The 16,261-nt window shown below is 29.3% G+C and overlaps 2 protein-coding genes across 3 annotated transcripts; one reads left to right on the forward strand and one right to left on the reverse strand.

Annotated features, from left to right (window-relative positions):
• Positions 1 to 1,577: 1,577 nt before the first annotated feature.
• LOC108469351 (probable glycosyltransferase At5g25310) lies at positions 1,578 to 4,274 on the reverse strand. The gene is made up of 3 exons (XM_017770242.2): positions 3,795 to 4,274; positions 2,295 to 2,862; positions 1,578 to 2,225 (listed from the first exon to the last, which is right to left on the reverse strand). The coding sequence occupies exons 1-3, from the start codon at positions 4,138 to 4,140 to the stop codon at positions 1,748 to 1,750; spliced, it is 1,392 nt and encodes a 463-aa protein (XP_017625731.1). The 5' UTR covers positions 4,141 to 4,274; the 3' UTR covers positions 1,578 to 1,747.
• Positions 4,275 to 8,316: 4,042 nt separating this feature from the next.
• Positions 8,317 to 12,508, forward strand: LOC108467862 (5'-adenylylsulfate reductase-like 5). Of its 2 annotated transcripts, XR_001868922.2 has the most exons (5): positions 8,330 to 8,946; positions 10,784 to 10,965; positions 11,470 to 11,594; positions 11,737 to 12,226; positions 12,345 to 12,508. XR_001868922.2 is itself a non-coding variant. In XM_017768674.2 (4 exons), exons 1-4 carry the CDS (start codon positions 8,761 to 8,763, stop codon positions 12,171 to 12,173), a joined length of 930 nt encoding a protein of 309 aa, XP_017624163.1. In that variant the 5' UTR covers positions 8,317 to 8,760; the 3' UTR covers positions 12,174 to 12,508. The 2 variants fall into 2 exon arrangements, 1 of the variants encoding a protein (XP_017624163.1); XM_017768674.2 differs by having other exon boundaries at positions 8,317 to 8,946; positions 11,737 to 12,508.
• Positions 12,509 to 16,261: the final 3,753 nt, after the last annotated feature.

The raw sequence follows: 16,261 nt of genomic DNA on the forward strand, positions 1-16,261 counted from the left end.
TTCAGCAGCCATCTTAAATGTACGAGGTTTCGTGTCAAGTTCGACATTAGATAACCTCCAATCATCTCAAGAATGTATGCCCGATCATATTGTATTCTTTCGAGTTCAGTCGAATCATTATCCGGCTCCGGGAATGTGTCTTGTAACCAGCCCATCTCGATCCGACCTTCGTTAATATTATCTGGTATAGCACCTAAAACCTCGTAGCATATGACTCCCTAATCAGTAGATGACGTGGACCCGGTGATTGCGTACCCATCCACCGGCAATCCCAATTGCAAATGCATATCTTCTAGAGTGATAGTACACTCTCCGCATGGAAGATGAAAAGTGTGCGTCTCGGGTCTCCACCTCTCTATCAATGCATTGATTAGTTTTGGGTCCAACTTGCACCCTCGGCCTATCGTGGCCACGTGCCAAAATCCCGCTTCTTGCAAGTAATTCTCGATCAACGGCGATGGAGGACTAAACATATTACAGATATAGCATTGCAACACCCGATCTACAAACTATTATAAAAATTTATAAAACAAAAATTAATTAAAATTGCATAAATTAATTAATGCAAACATCATAAATGAAAAAAAAATCAAGCAGTATTGAAATTTTAATTATAATTGCGTAAATGAATAAAGTATCAAATAGTATTGCAAATTTAATTAAATTTGCATAAATTAAAAAAATATCGAATAGTATTGAAAATTTAAAATTATCACTTACCATTGTCATTTGATCAACGGAGATGTGCTTATTATCGAGACGGATTAATTCTCCAGCCATTGCTAATACGATCAGATTTTTTTAATTTAAAAAATTAAATTCTAAAAAATTTTAAACAAAGAAATTTGATAGAAATTTGATTGAATTTTGAGAAAATTTCAATGAAATTTGATAGATTTTTGAAGGGAATATTGAAAGAATGTTGAGAATTATGAGAGAATTATGTGAAAAATAAATGAACGGAAAGTAATTTTGAGAGAATTATAGAAATTGTGAGAGATTTGTGTGAAAAAATGATTTGGGGGCCTTTTTATAGTTTTTTTGGATTTTTAATCGTTACACGGGCAAAACGCTCCCCCAGGGAAGCGTTTTGCTAACGTGGATGCGTTCTCGTGGAAAACGGCCTAATCCGATAAATAATCCTATAAACGAGCTATTTCCGTAATTAAATTTAGAAAAGAGCCTTTTGGGTAAAATGGCCAAATAAAAACCTATTTAAAATTATTTTAGTTATTTTTAGGTTTAATCCTAAATGTAAATTCTCTTTAAATTGAAACTAATTGTTTTATTTAATTGGGTAAATTACATCAATAGTCACTCAATTATTAGTAAAACAAATATTAGTTGCTTAATTATAAAAATTATAAAATGATTACAGGTAGTTAGTTAGTGACAAAAAATATAAAATTAAATAGTTAAATTATAAAAAAATTTACTTGAGTAACTTTTATTGTAATTTACCCAAAATAAAATTAAGAAATTATAGCTTGAATTAGGTCAGGTCTGTCATCTGTGTCGGGTTTTCTTTTGACAGTGTGTGCCGTGTTGGTTCAACAGTTGAATTTATTATTAAAAAATTATTTTCATGGAGTTGAATGAAACCATCATAATTGATCTTCACAATCCGAAATAATCCAATACCAATATTACAATCGGATACCGAAATCATAAAAAAATGGGTAAAAAAATAAAATATTTTCAGAAAAGCTGATAAGAATCTTCATATAAATTCCCTGGAAGCACTTAATCAAACCCTGACTGAACTTTTTCTGAGCCACAATTCATACATGGTCATATAAAAGGCATCATAATCAAGTGCTGGAACATTCCATTCGAAATGTTTCCTCACTTTCATCACATTGCTTTGTAGCCATGAAAGCTCTTCAAAGCTTATCCCTTGTAGTATTTTTCTCAACATTGGTATATCCATGTAATGCACTACAACCGCGAAGGTTTTCCAATTGAGTATATCAGTGAAAGGGAGATCATGATGGTTAGCAAGTATCACCGGGACGCACCCGTAGTGCAATGCGTCGGTCACTCTCGCCGTGTTTATTTCGAACCCTTTGACATGAAGACAGAACTTGCTACGGAGTTGTTCTTTGCCGTCATTGGTCTCGAGTCCACCGAAATGTGCGAATATTTCAGTGTCGTTGACCCAGTGTTTAAATAGAGCTGCTCTTACAGGGGAATTTACTCGCCCTGCAAAGAAAGCTAGTCGGTTCCTGTAATCCAAAATAGCATCTGTTACATCCGCAAGTACTACCGGAATTGAAAAGTTCGAAAAGGTTCACCTTTTGGATGAAACAAGTGTTTCGGGGTCATGCTTTTTAACCCAAATTTGAGGCAATGAGACATCTTTGTGAGGGAAATAGCCCGTCACAAAATACGTCAACGTACAAACTAGTTGAATGGAGTTTTCTTTAGCTTCGACGGTTTTATCCATCGCGATCTCGCTGATCGAATGGCACGCGGTGTAGAAATGATCGGCTCCGCCGGTTCGGTTCCAAAAAGGGTACTTATGACTGATGTTGAAGATGTAATCTTTGACGAAATCTCGGAGTTTTTCGGGGCCGATTCTCGGATCGTGGCGCAGATGAAGAATGGAAAAAGGCATGTAGAAAAGATGAGCTTCATTGGGATCTTTGGTGATGAAATGGCTGTTGAAAAGAGCTTTTTTGAAGTAAAGTTCACTGGTATAGGGACCTTCGGGATTATAATCCTCAGGCAATAGCACATTTGCAAAGGGATCATCAGGTTTATGGGGATAAACAAATATCTTAAAGCTCTTATTCATTTCCTTGTAATCTTCAAGAAATACATCTGTATCATGATAGATCTGTGTGTTATTCAGAGTGTTTCCTGACAAAAAAAAAAAACCAAACAGGTTAGCTCCCATTGGATTTGATTAAAATCTAACGTTGAGTCGGATTGAAATCTTAAATGAGTATCAAACTGCTTTCTACTTGAATCAAATAGCTGTGATTAAGATTTTTACATACTTCATACCGAAATCTTAGTAAAGTGGCTGAATTGGACATTAAGTTTTAAGTCTAACTAAAATTTAAAAGAAATTTGAGAAGTTTAATTAAAATTTTAAAATTTTGGAGGTTTAAAGAGAATTTTTTAAAAATTAAGGAGTTTAATTATAATTTTTAAAACTTTTGCAAAAATTAACTAAAATTTCCATTAATTTTGATGGGTCTAAAAACTTCCAATTTTTGTTATAAAATCTTACTTCTACTCGTAATTTTCACATCTTTAATTTAGAGGAAAAATATATTTAAATAATTTTAAATTTACTTTTTTGTTGTTGCAATATCAGTAGTATCAATTGAATTAAAATCGATAGACAAATTTCAAAAATTATTATCAATAAATGTTTAATACATAGTCAGAAAAGGTAAATAGAGGTTTGACCCTTAATTAAATGGAAAATTTATTTTATAGTCCCCTCCTTAAAATTTTAAAATTAATTTTTAAAATTTTAATTAAATAAAAATTTATAATTTTAACCCTTTTGAAAAATTTATAATTTAATTTAAAGCATTTTTAATATAAGATATTTAGTTTTATTACCCAAATTTTATAATATTTTATCTTCACTTCTCTAAACAAAATTTGTTAACTCTTGGTTTTTGCATACTTTCATGCTCAAAACACGGACATCGAAAACGAAAGTAAAGAGTGTCACCTAAGATTAAGACGCGTTGCTGTTAGAGTTTTATTTTCTTTTTCTCGTAATTAAAAAAATAATATTCAAAAGCTAAACAAATACATGCGTACAAACATACCAGTAAAGCCAAAGAGATCTTCAAGGGACCATTGATTCTGCTTCGCATAACTTGAAGTTCTGGGCAGATCAAAGAACAAATCTTCAGCTGTATTGTCGATCGAAAACTGAATCGTCTCATAATCAGTCGAACCCGGGATTATCAGATCAAATAAAGAATAATTCGTCGCAGGTTCTAAGAAAGGGCTGGATTGGGGATCGGTGGAGAGCTTTGAAGTGGTGTAAATGTAAATGAAAATGAGAAGAAAACTAGTGATGGCTAAGCTTATGGGCAAGAAGAAGAAAAACAGTTTGAAAGTTGGGGGATATTGTTGCTTTGAGGCATTGTAAACTGAAGATTTCCCCATGGCTTTAACGAAGGTAATTTGGGTTTAGACAAAAAAAAATGTTTGATCATTTGAACAGCAAAAAATGAAGCAGATGAATAATTTTTTGCATGCTTTTTATAGTTTTATCTCATGGTTCATGCTGTATTTGTATAGACTTTGAGATTTGGTTAAAATTTTATTACTCCTATTTTTTTAATTTAAAAATTTTATTCTGATCATTATCGCTATTGGTAGTTTTTGTCAAAATCTATCAATTTAACATTTTTATTTTCTGTCATGTCATATGATTACAGTTTAATTAAAATTTTAAATTGACAAATTTTAACAAGAAATATTTATGATTTAAATGACTGGACTAAACTTATTACATCGAAAAAGTAAAAAAACTTAATTTGTAACTTTTTAAGTACAAGGACTAAATCTCAATTTTTTGTCAAATTAAAGGGATTAATAACATATTTTAACTTAAGATATTTGTGCTTGTAAAAAAATTTGAAAATTGATGTGGTAATCGTCAAAATCAAGCTTTGAGCACCTTAAATTATTAAGTGAATCGAATTTGAGTATCTTAATACTCACTTTAAGTAACTCACATGTTTTTCTTTAATCAATTTTTAACTAGAATTTAAAAAATTAAATTTGAACTCATACTCAAATATTGAAGCCAAACAAATTCAGATTTTATAAATAAAAATAGATAGAGCTCTACTGAAGCTTTTAACTTTGAATTTTAAGTCAAGTTTGAACTCGTATATTTTATCACTTGAAATTGGCTCTCTTATTTATACTTACGAATATTAGTATTTAAAATGATAATTTTTTTAAAAAGAAAATTGACCAATGGTAAAAGAGATAGTTGTTCAAATTCGAACCCAAATCATTTATCATTACTCTGATGGTTAGTCGAGTAAAGAAAACAAAAAGGTTATTAATGGTTGAAAAGAATGAAAAGAATGAAAAGAAAAAACGTTGATGTACCATTCAAAGAAATATCTATCTATCTATCTATGAAGGAGGCTTATTTTCAAAACATGTGCTTGCATGTGTACTTTTCTGCAATTTTCAAACCACAAATTTAAGATTTTGAAATTAAATATAAAGATTTTGACCACTTTTGCATGATTTTCTCTGCAAAACAATATGAAGTTGCAAGTGAAAGAAATGTCAACATCTTGGATAAGGAAATGAAAACTTAAAAAACTTTTTTTTTAATTATTAAAAATAAAAAATAATTTCATTCAATTATTTCAAATAATTAAAAATAATTGTTTGTATATGATACACAATATATATGATAAAATATATACATCGTAGTGTTAGAAGTTAGAAGCGATTCATATGAAATGTCAAAAGTTGTCCGTAGTGATTTAGGAGTATTAGGAGAGTTATAATAGTGTTTGTGTAAAGAAAGACTAGTGAAGTGTAAGTTTAGAATTTTCTTGATGATGGAATGAGTTTATATAGAGGAAGAGCTTGGTATAAGCTCCTTTGGACAAGTTTCCCATTGTATAAAGATGGCACTAAGGCTATGGAGTGTTGGTAGATATAATTAAGTAGGTTGAAAGTTGGGAATATTTTTTACAGCTTATTTCAAAATAAATGGACGAATTTGATAAAAAAATTATTATTATAAATATCACAACTGCTTTACTTGAAAGAAATTAACTTTTACTGTACAATAAATTTAAACCGAATTTTTAACACATAATCAAATATAAATATTTTTAAAAGTGTTAGAAATAACCTAAACCAAAATAAAATACTTATACTGTTCAAGCAAATGAGAGATTTTACAAATATGTTTTTGTTTGAATTAATTACAAGAAATTGGAATTTTGGTCATGGTTTTATATTTTTCTTGAAAGTGAAAGGTTTAATTTTCCAATTTAAAGACATACATAATTTTGTGTTGTAAATAAATCAAGTTTGAAAGAAAACTTGGAACCTAATCATGATTTGTTATGAATCTATATTAGTAATTGATGTTATGAGGTAAATGCATCAATAAAAATATAAAATTAATTAATAATTTATAAGTTAAATATTAGTAATATGATATCAATATCTACACCTTTCATATTTTATATATTTTGAAAATTTTACTCATTTAAATTTTTTAAAAATTAATCAGGTACCTTTTAAATATTATTTTGTGATCACTTTTTTTTCTATCAGATGTTAGGGAACCCTAACAGTTTGCTTTTAAATATAAATATTATAAAATTTTATATGATATAAATATATCGGTTGAAATAAAAAGAATTAAATATAAATTTATAATTTTTTAATATTTATCCTTAATTCAGTGCATTTTTTTTAATTATAAGTGGAGGGCAAAGCCCTAATAGCAACCCGACTAGCACGACTCGAACTCAGTCCATACTTGGGACAATGAATACCCTAACCATCAAGCCAACAGACAGGTTCAAATCGATGCATTTTACTTGACAGTCAGAAACTAGGCTTTACTATGGGTCAGGTAGATGTAAAATTTTAGGCCCGACCCGAAAAATGAGTTTAAAATCTTGTTGAAGTCCGATCCAGATAAAAAATGCTAAACTTGAGCCCGGCATGGTCCATCCATATTAAATTTTTTTATATAAAAATAAATTTAAAAAATATAATATATCAAATACACTAAAAATATTAAAATAACTGCTCTCAACAAACTGATAATATATTAAAAAATTATACTTAAATAAAACAAGATAGTTGCAACTTAATAACCAAATGTCTCAAAAATAGTAACAAAATTAACAATAAAATAAGAATTACACAATATCCAAACAATAACAACAAAATAATAACAATATAATAACAAAACAACAGAAGGTAAAAAAAATTTTAGACAAATTTAGGCCAAGTCTAGGCCAAAAAATTTTATCCAAACTTTTTTTATCTAAACCTATTTTTTGGGTCTATAATTTTGCTCGAATCTTTTATTTGGGTGAATGACTTGACATATGATTTAAAATAAAATTTTACTCATAATTCTAATTTAATTTATTAAAAAAACATTACTTTTAGGTAGCAGTTATATTATAAAAATATATAATTTTATGTTATTTGCATTCAAAAGTAAATATTAGATATGAAAATTTGTGCCTTTTTTTTAATTTTCTTTTATTTCAAAGATGGGACATTTTAATATTTATACGAGATAAATACCAAACATAAATTTTAAAAATTATTATGAATAAAATTAAATTATAACACAGTTACATTGTAAATGCGAATACTTAGGTAAAAATTATATTTATAAAAAAAATTAAAATTTTAGAATGATTAAGTTAAAAGAATATTTTAAATTCAAACTTTATTATAATAATATTTTATTAAAAATATAAAAAATTTTACACATTAATTTTTGTTACTTTGTAAAAGTAAAATAATTATAATTAAAGAAAATAGAAAAACTTTTAAACCCAAAAGAAAACAAATCAACACTCTTTTGCAAATTCAAAATATCAACTTAATTAACGATTTTTAAAATTAGATATCAGTTAAATTGAAAAAATAGTAATTATGTACAAGTTATCAAGTTGAGAGTCTAAAATATACATTTCTCTATTTAATATAAAAATTAATATTTTAATTATTTTTCAAAACAATAAAAATAAACTTTTTAACCCAACTAAGATGAATTAAATAAATAATAATCCAGTCCACCACATAAAATACTTTTCTTAGTTGGATAGATGGAAAATTAAGTGCAAAAAAAAAAACTACAAAATTAAGTGTTAAATTTTATTTATAAACCTGTTTAGTATATTATTTAAAATTAAATATGAAATATAATTAAATAATTTGATAAAAATAATATAATCTTAATAAAATAAAATAAAAACAAAGAAACATATTGGGTATTAAGTGATTAATACGTTATTACTCAGTTTCATATTTTTAAAGAAAAATTCTATCCAGCTGAAAATATTAGGAAGCCCTATACTTGAGTGAAATGTATTTTTGACTCTTTTATTAAAAAAAAAAAAAGTGATAGATTAACCTTAGTATATCTAGAAATGTGCAAATTAACTCATTTCGAAATATATAATGACTAGGTTTATATTTTCTCAGTATAGAGGCTGAAATTTAATTCACCCCTAAATAGAGGGCCTTCCCTAATATTTTGACCGTTATTATTAATTATTATTATTTCTACAGTTAAACAAAACAGGAAATATTCTACACTTTTTTCCTTAATATTTGTTTACCTAAGCAAAACCTCTGTAGTAGTCTTTACACCCACCACCAACCCATCCACCATCATCAAATTCGTCATCACTCATCAAATGTAATCATAAATAATCTTTAATTTTATCTGCTCCAAATTCATAATCCCCAAAGTCCAAATTTTAAACCATTTTTTTTTCTTTTTCTTCTAATAAAATTAACAGCCAACCAAGCTTGGCCAAAGATTAGATTTTTTCTTTTTACCCACTACCAGAAAAATAGCACACAGCTACCACCTTCCCTCTCTTTCTCCCAAAATTTATATTAATTTTCTTTTAATTTTCACTTTTTTTTTCTGGGTTTCAGTTTTCCCATTTTCTTCTGCTTCATCTTCTTGTTATTGTGAATTTTCTGTGTTTTTTTTCTTTCTCTTTTTTTTTATTTATTTTATAAACGAAATTCAAAATGGGTTTTTCTTCTTCATCATCATCATCATCATCTTCCTCTCTTCTTCTGTTCTTCTATATAACAGCCTTTTGCTCAATACGCTGTGTTTTGGGTTCTTCTATTTGCTCCCATGAAGCTGATGTGTTCATTAAAAATATTCACTTTCAATGCTCTCCTTCGGTCTCTCCAATTCCCCCTCTCAAGGTATTTTTTTTAGCTTGATTTAGTTGATTTTTTTTTTGTTTATATATATATTGATTTGTGAATTGGTTTAGAAAAATGGGTTCTTGCCATTAATTTTAATTTTTCATTGGATGATTGTTTTTATTTCTTTATTTTAAAAATTTGATTCTAGTTATTTATGATTTGGCCTAATTCTGCTAAAAGAAGAGAAATTTGTATGAAAACTTGAATTTTCAGCCTGAATTATTAGGGTGTCATTCTGGAATTTTTCATAGCTGTAAAAATTTGAAGCATCAGAAGAAAGGTTTATGGTTGACTTTTTAAATGGTTGGAGGGTATTGGGTTTTAATGGTATTATTTAATATGTAAAAATCAAATAAAGCAGAGAAAATAGAAAGGAAGCTGCAAATTTTATGAAAATTTCATTATATAATCTAATCTTGTTTGAAGACTTTGAATATATTTAGTATCTTCTAGAAGATTTGAATTGAATATATGTAGTTGAAACCAATAGTACCTAGTAATTTCATGGCTATTAGCCAAGTTAGTTGGACTCAGTTATGTGTCTGATACGGGTATATTCATTTTCATTTTCTATATTTTTAAATTTATTTGGAGGGTCCTTAAAGATCATTTTCATATATCCATGTACCTATATGTGTCTAATACGCGTACTTCAAGCAAAACAAAGAGTCATAGCAACGTAGGCTTTTTGGGCTATGTTGTACGATTAAGACACTGCTTAAGTCTTATGCTCTAGGATTTAAGCTTTACGCAATTCGTTAGCAGTATGAGGTGGATTAGTGAAATGTATTTTTGTCTGTATTGCAAAGCTTTGATTGGAGATATTAAACATCGAATGTGTTCGTAGGCGATTCTCATATCGGTTGGTGTAAGAATCATAAGAATCCTTAGGCTTCTTTGTTCTCCAAATACTGGTTTGAAAGGGAGATTTACATAGGCTCATATTGTATATATCCGCGTTTTTCCTCTCTCCGACCATTTCTTCTTTCAGGAGTACTTTTCTAGGATGGTATAGGAGCATGTATTATCCATGAGAACAATGCCCCGGCAAGCATGTATCTTATCCAAGAACCTTATGCTAAACCTTTGTATGTGATACAACCGGTGTTTAACCATTTGAGTAATGCATGCTCCAATTTGTAGCATTATGTTTCTTTTGGTGTAACCAAATTATCCTCCATGTCCGTTTTACAGTCCATGGAGACTAATCCTTTCGGAGTTCGTGGCTAGCCCTCCCAACAATGTCTTCTTCAGAATTGGAACTTGAGTTCTCTCCCTGAGAGTATAGCGTGTCTTACCATTTCACCCTACACTTGTTGGTCATAAGCTTGTCTACCATGTGATGCTATAGTTAGTTAAATTTTCTGCACTATTGAAAGTATGGAAAACTTTCCAGTTAGCTATTTCAAAAATTCGTATTGTTTAAAACCGTAATTTACTCCCTAAACTTCCATTGATTTGCAAAAATAAGTTGTGCATTTTCAAATGGGGCTGATTTTATGAGACAAAGATGTTCTCAACTGTGATGTGGCTAGAAACTCAAAAGTTGAACAAGGGATAGGATATATCTCCCTCTTCATTCCATACCCATTACTTTCTTTCTTCGAGGGCATTGTTTACTTTCTACTTATCCGTTTAGGGTTCATGCGGTTTCCTTGCCAAGTCTCTTCTAATCATCACATTTATGTTAGTAAAAAATTTCCATCTTTCCCATAATTTAGCTTAGCTAATTGTTCCATCTGATTGTAAGATATGCTTTGAGGATTACGAATTTTGCATGACTTGCAATATCTCATGGACAAACATTCTGATAACATCTTATGTCTGTTTGCAGGTTAATGGAGACTTCCTTGACAGACAATTGACCTCCAAACAGCAAAATGGTTATACTTCTGTGCTCTTTTACGCTTCGTGGTGCCCGTTTTCACATGGTTTGCATCCGAAATTCGACATTCTCAGTTCCATGTTTCCTCAAATAGAGCATCTGGCAGTTGAACAGTCTTCAACTTCACCAAGGTGTGTGGCTACTTTATCCGGCTTTCATCATTATTGTTTGTTCATGAATTATTGAATTGTTTTTTCCTTTTTTATTTATTTGTTCTCGACTAAAATAACTTTTTCACGTTAATGGGGGCATGTTTTTGGATAAATGCTATAAGGAGAACAAAAAATTAGGTGTTAGAATTGTGCTGCTTTTTGTGTTTGACACAACATTGAACATGCTACAAATTGGTCTCTTTTATGTTTGAATCCTTAAGATCAAGTCAGTTTTACAGTGTTGGTTTGGTGCACCAGGATCAAATTTACTCGAAAGCTTCTCTTAAAAATTATGTGTCTGCACATATTCAATTGTATTACCAGTTTACAAATCAATGTTACTCGGACTCGGGTGTGAGTGTTAGATATGGTTTGTGATTTATACATGCTAGACAGTTGTTCCAATAAATTGTTATTTTGCTACCTCTAGAAATCTAATGACAACTTCCTTAACTAATATCTTTGATTCGTGTTGCATCACAGTATATTATCAAGGTACGGAATCCATAGCTTGCCTTCAATTTTAATTGTGAACCGGACATCAAGGGTACGATATAATGGACCAAAAGATCTCCTCTCGATTGTACAATTTTATGAGAAAACAACAGGTATTTACTCTCCGATGCCAAAGGTCTAACCTCTTCCACTTTTTCCTTTTAAAAGCATAATGGAGTTTTAGCTCGAAAAGGAACCTGAGTTTGCGAGTTGAACATTATCACATTTTTCTTAACATTAGTGCCTGGATTTCAGGATTTGAACCTGTTCAATTCGTTACTCAAAAGGAACCTGATGTATCTGGTGACCACAATAAATACATGATAAAGTCGTGGAAGGAATCGTCTCCGATGGAGATAGTAAAACAGGAGCCCTACTTAGTATTTGCTTTGTTGTATCTTTGTCTAAGAGGAATTTTACTTGTATTTCCGAAAGTATTGTCTCGTCTCAAGGCTGTTTGGGTTTCATATGCTCCACAATTTAACTTGGAAATATTCGGTGAGACAAGTCAATTGTTTGCTCGAGCCCTTCACATGGTCGATGTTCGGAGGGTTTGGACCAAACTGAGGCTATGCAAGACCCAGAATTTTCAGCAAGGTGCGAAGAGTGCCCGTGTTTGGGCTTCTTCGCTAGCATCCGTCGCTTTGGGAGAATCTTCTTCAGCTAGATCATCCTCTTCAGCATCATCCTAGGTCGGAGCTTTACGGAACTAAGCTCAATCGTAGAAAACGAAGATACTAATCAGGTAGTGTATTACAAACCATGACAATGCTTTCGGATATGTAATCTGCTCTCTCTTCTATGTTAAAATTTCTTTTGCTAGTCCTGATATACTAAAAGCTGTTGACCTTGTTCGAGCCCAGGTTTTCGTGTTTTTTCATGGAGGAAACTGACTAGAATGTAAATTTGAGAACATCTTTTTTTATTTTTGCCCCTTTTTGTGTATATTACTTTGTTTTTTGGAGGAACATCATCACTTTTATACATCAATGGAATGTAAGCTTTACTTGACTGTTCTTTCTTGCAAGTGTTGTCTGGAGGTTGTTTTAATTTCTACGTATCTGAATTTAAATATGATCTGAATTTGTAATATCTGAATTCGTAAAAAGGCAAATTATATATCTGCAAATATTCAAATATGTGCTAAAACAAACTCAAAAGGAAAGCTCTTAAACAACAGACAAAAGGTTCAAGCATTAACGCCTAAAACTGCACCTTGCCCACATACTCCCTCCCTCTTTTCTTATCGGCGTGTTTCGGAATCCCCCATCCATAGGACTTAAGTATCTCGACACCTCTCTCGATGTCTCTAACTTCTGATTTAAGCATTTCAATGCCTTCTCGCAAGTCTTTCACCTCTGACTTCAGCATTTCATTACCTTTCTTTTCGCCTCTCACGTTTGAGAACTCGTTTACTTTCTCTTATTTCTTAGAATCACTGCCATGCCGGCTCATAGGAATTCGAAAAACCATTTTGGTTATTGCTTGTAGGCTTGTACTGGTCATTACCGACAGAGGATGCGCTGGGGTTATTCAATGGGTGAAGTTTCGGTTTTGATGCAGTTTTCATATCATGTCGAGGACGTTCCTCTTGTTTCTTAGAATCATTGACGGATGACCAAAATGTTTGGTGGAATACTAGCCGATAGGAATTTGAAGTTGCGAAATTCAAAAAATCATTCTATTGTAGACCTACACTGATTATCTACCATCAATCCTCTTTCTCTATGAGGTATACTCAATCAAAATTAATGATTTTAAAATTAGGTCGATGATTGAATTAGTCAAATTCTCCTTTCAATCCCAACCTAACTGGTTTAAATATATAAATCTAAAAGATTCAAAAAAAATAAGTAATAAACATTAAATGAACTTTTTACTCTCTATCTTTCACAACACAATTTAATAAATTACTAGTCAATTGCTTATCTGTATTCTAATAGTAATAAATAAGCCACTTTATCACACTTCAAAGAAAAAAGAAAAATTCTGAATCATAATAGCAAATAAAATTAGGGATGAATCTTAAAATTATACTTAAACATTGATTTAATGTATAATTGTATACATGAATTTTAATATGGTATAATTATATACATGAAACTCTAATTGTGATTCAAATGTATACTTAAAACTTTAGGGTACGTTTGGTTCATTTGTAATGGAATAGAATTTGTAATTGAATAGAGTTTGTAATAGCATAAGGAAAAAACTAAAATGACCGAATTCCCTTAGTAGAATTTTTTAGGTAGATGATTATTGTTATTGTTATTAAATTTTAATAAGATTATTATTAAAATAATTTAATAAAAATAATAAATAGTTTAACGATTTTAACATAATTATTATTAAATATAATTTAATAAAATAATATATAATTTAATAAAATTCTTAATATAATTATTATATGAATTAAAAATCATAATATATAATACTATAAAATTAATATATAATCTATTTTATTATTTTTAAACTGTAATACATATTTAATGTGCTGAAATATCATTAGTGAAACAAATAATTTAATGTTGGATATAATTTTAGATGATTTGAAATTTGCGTTTGCATTGGATGATCTGGAATTTTGTTCAATGCGCAATAGCGCTCATCCTCAGTTAAACGTTCTAATGTTGGTTATAATTTTAGAGCACTTTCCTGAATGGTCACTTCTAACTTTTGTTGAATTGTTGAATTAGCACTTCGGAGACAATACTCCTACTGATTTCAATGTCAACGGTCCGTATGTTTTCCGCCAATAAAAATTTTTTACTGCAAAAAAAAAAAAAAGCCACAAGCAATATTGGTTTTCCCCTCATTTCTTAACATTACCACTCTCACTTACTACACAAGTCAGAACAAAATCAACAATATTAAAAATAGACACTAAAATTCATTCTAGTTTTTAGAATCTTTTATAATTGTATAATGGTTATGTAAAAACTGATTCACATGTACAAGTGATGATCTTTACACAATTTGCGAAACATTTTAAAGCAAGATTGATTTATTAGAATGTACAATGAGATCCATAAATAAGTTGGTAGTGAATACATCTGCAAAAAAGCCCTTACCAACCATTTTCATAAGAAGTTGCATTGCCTTTGAGGTATAGCTGTTTCGAAGTAACCTTCGGATCATTACATTATAACAACTATTAGGCGAGCAATCATTATCTCCCATGCTCCCAAAAAACTTGTATGCTTCATCTGGCAATCCCTCTTTACACAGTCCATTAATTATTACACCATATTTGTAAACATTCAGTTTTAAACCACTGTTTGAGAGTTGACGAAATAATTTCTTGGGAACTTCAATATGCACAGCTTTGCACAACCCATCAATTAGGATAGTATATGGGACAATATCAAAATCTTATAATATAACTTAAAATAATTATATTATAAGATTTTTATATGATAAATAAATTGAAATTATGACAAGTGGATGGTGATGATAATGCACAAATGTAAAATACATATGTTTACATTTGTGATACATATATTGTTATTAAATAGATATTTATTATTTCATTATTATTATAATTTATATTATTAAATTATGATTATTATTAAAAATAAATTAAAATAAAGATATATGTATGGTGATTAAATTGTACAAGTGTAATGCATATATTTATACATTTGTAATATATTTATTTAATTACTTTTAATTAAGTAAAAAGAGTAAAAAGATTTTATTATATTAAAATATTAAATTATATAAAATAAATAAAATAAGGGCAATTGGATGGTGATGATAATAGGTAACTGTAAAATATATGTGTGTCCAATTGTAATATATATATTTGTTAATAAATAAGATATTTATTATAATATTATTATTAAGTTAATAAAGTAAAAGAATAAAAGAAATGAAATAAATAAAGAAAACAAAAGAAAGAAAGAACAGCAGAAGCATTTCGAAACAGAGGAAAGAAAAGAACAAAAGAAAATAAAAGGAGAAATTAAGATTTGGGAGCTTTAACTTTAATTGGTAAGTCAATTAACTCCTTTTTACTTAAATTTGATATTTTAGAAGTTTTAGAACAAAGTTTTGTTGAAATTAAGTTGAGGTTTTGAAAGTTTTTAGGTTTTTGAACATAGTTCATGTTGAACAAAATAATAATTTAGGGGTTTAATTGAATGAATTTTAAGTTAGAATTGATTAAAGGATTAAATTGTAAAATAGGCTCTAAGTTTTGTGTTGTAGGGATTAAATTGAAAGAAGTTTAAATTAGAGTTTTATTATGAACATCAGATAGTTAAGTAGAATATGGAAGGAATTTGAATAAGAATGAAGTATAAATTGAGTTAGTAAAGTGAATGAATTAGTAAGGACCTAACTGAAAGTAAGGTAGAAATTGAATAAAAATTAAATTAATCAATATAAATTAGTGTTGTATTAATCGTATAAATTATTTTTATTTTTATTTTCATAGCTAACAAAGAACCCGAGACATCGACAAAGAAAGGAAAAGAGAAGGTTGACGAAGAGTAATCCGAAAATTACGGTTTGTATTTTTATAAACTGAACTTAACATTTAAATTGTTGTTTTTATTATTTGATGTGTATGCAAAGATATTAAGGTAAGTATTAGTGTTTTGATATTGAATTGAATGTATGTGAATTTGTGATTATTGTGAAATGGATATTAAAATAATTAATTACTGTGAATTGAGAAATGAATTGAATACCCTATTAACTGTATCGGGCTGAGTCGGATATAATTGGCATACCATAGGATTGGAAGTGTTCAGGATACTTCGACCTTGAGTCAATG

The sequence above is a fragment of the Gossypium arboreum genome, chromosome 8 (assembly GCF_025698485.1).
Source record: "Gossypium arboreum isolate Shixiya-1 chromosome 8, ASM2569848v2, whole genome shotgun sequence".
NCBI classification, from domain to species: Eukaryota; Viridiplantae; Streptophyta; class Magnoliopsida; order Malvales; family Malvaceae; genus Gossypium; species Gossypium arboreum.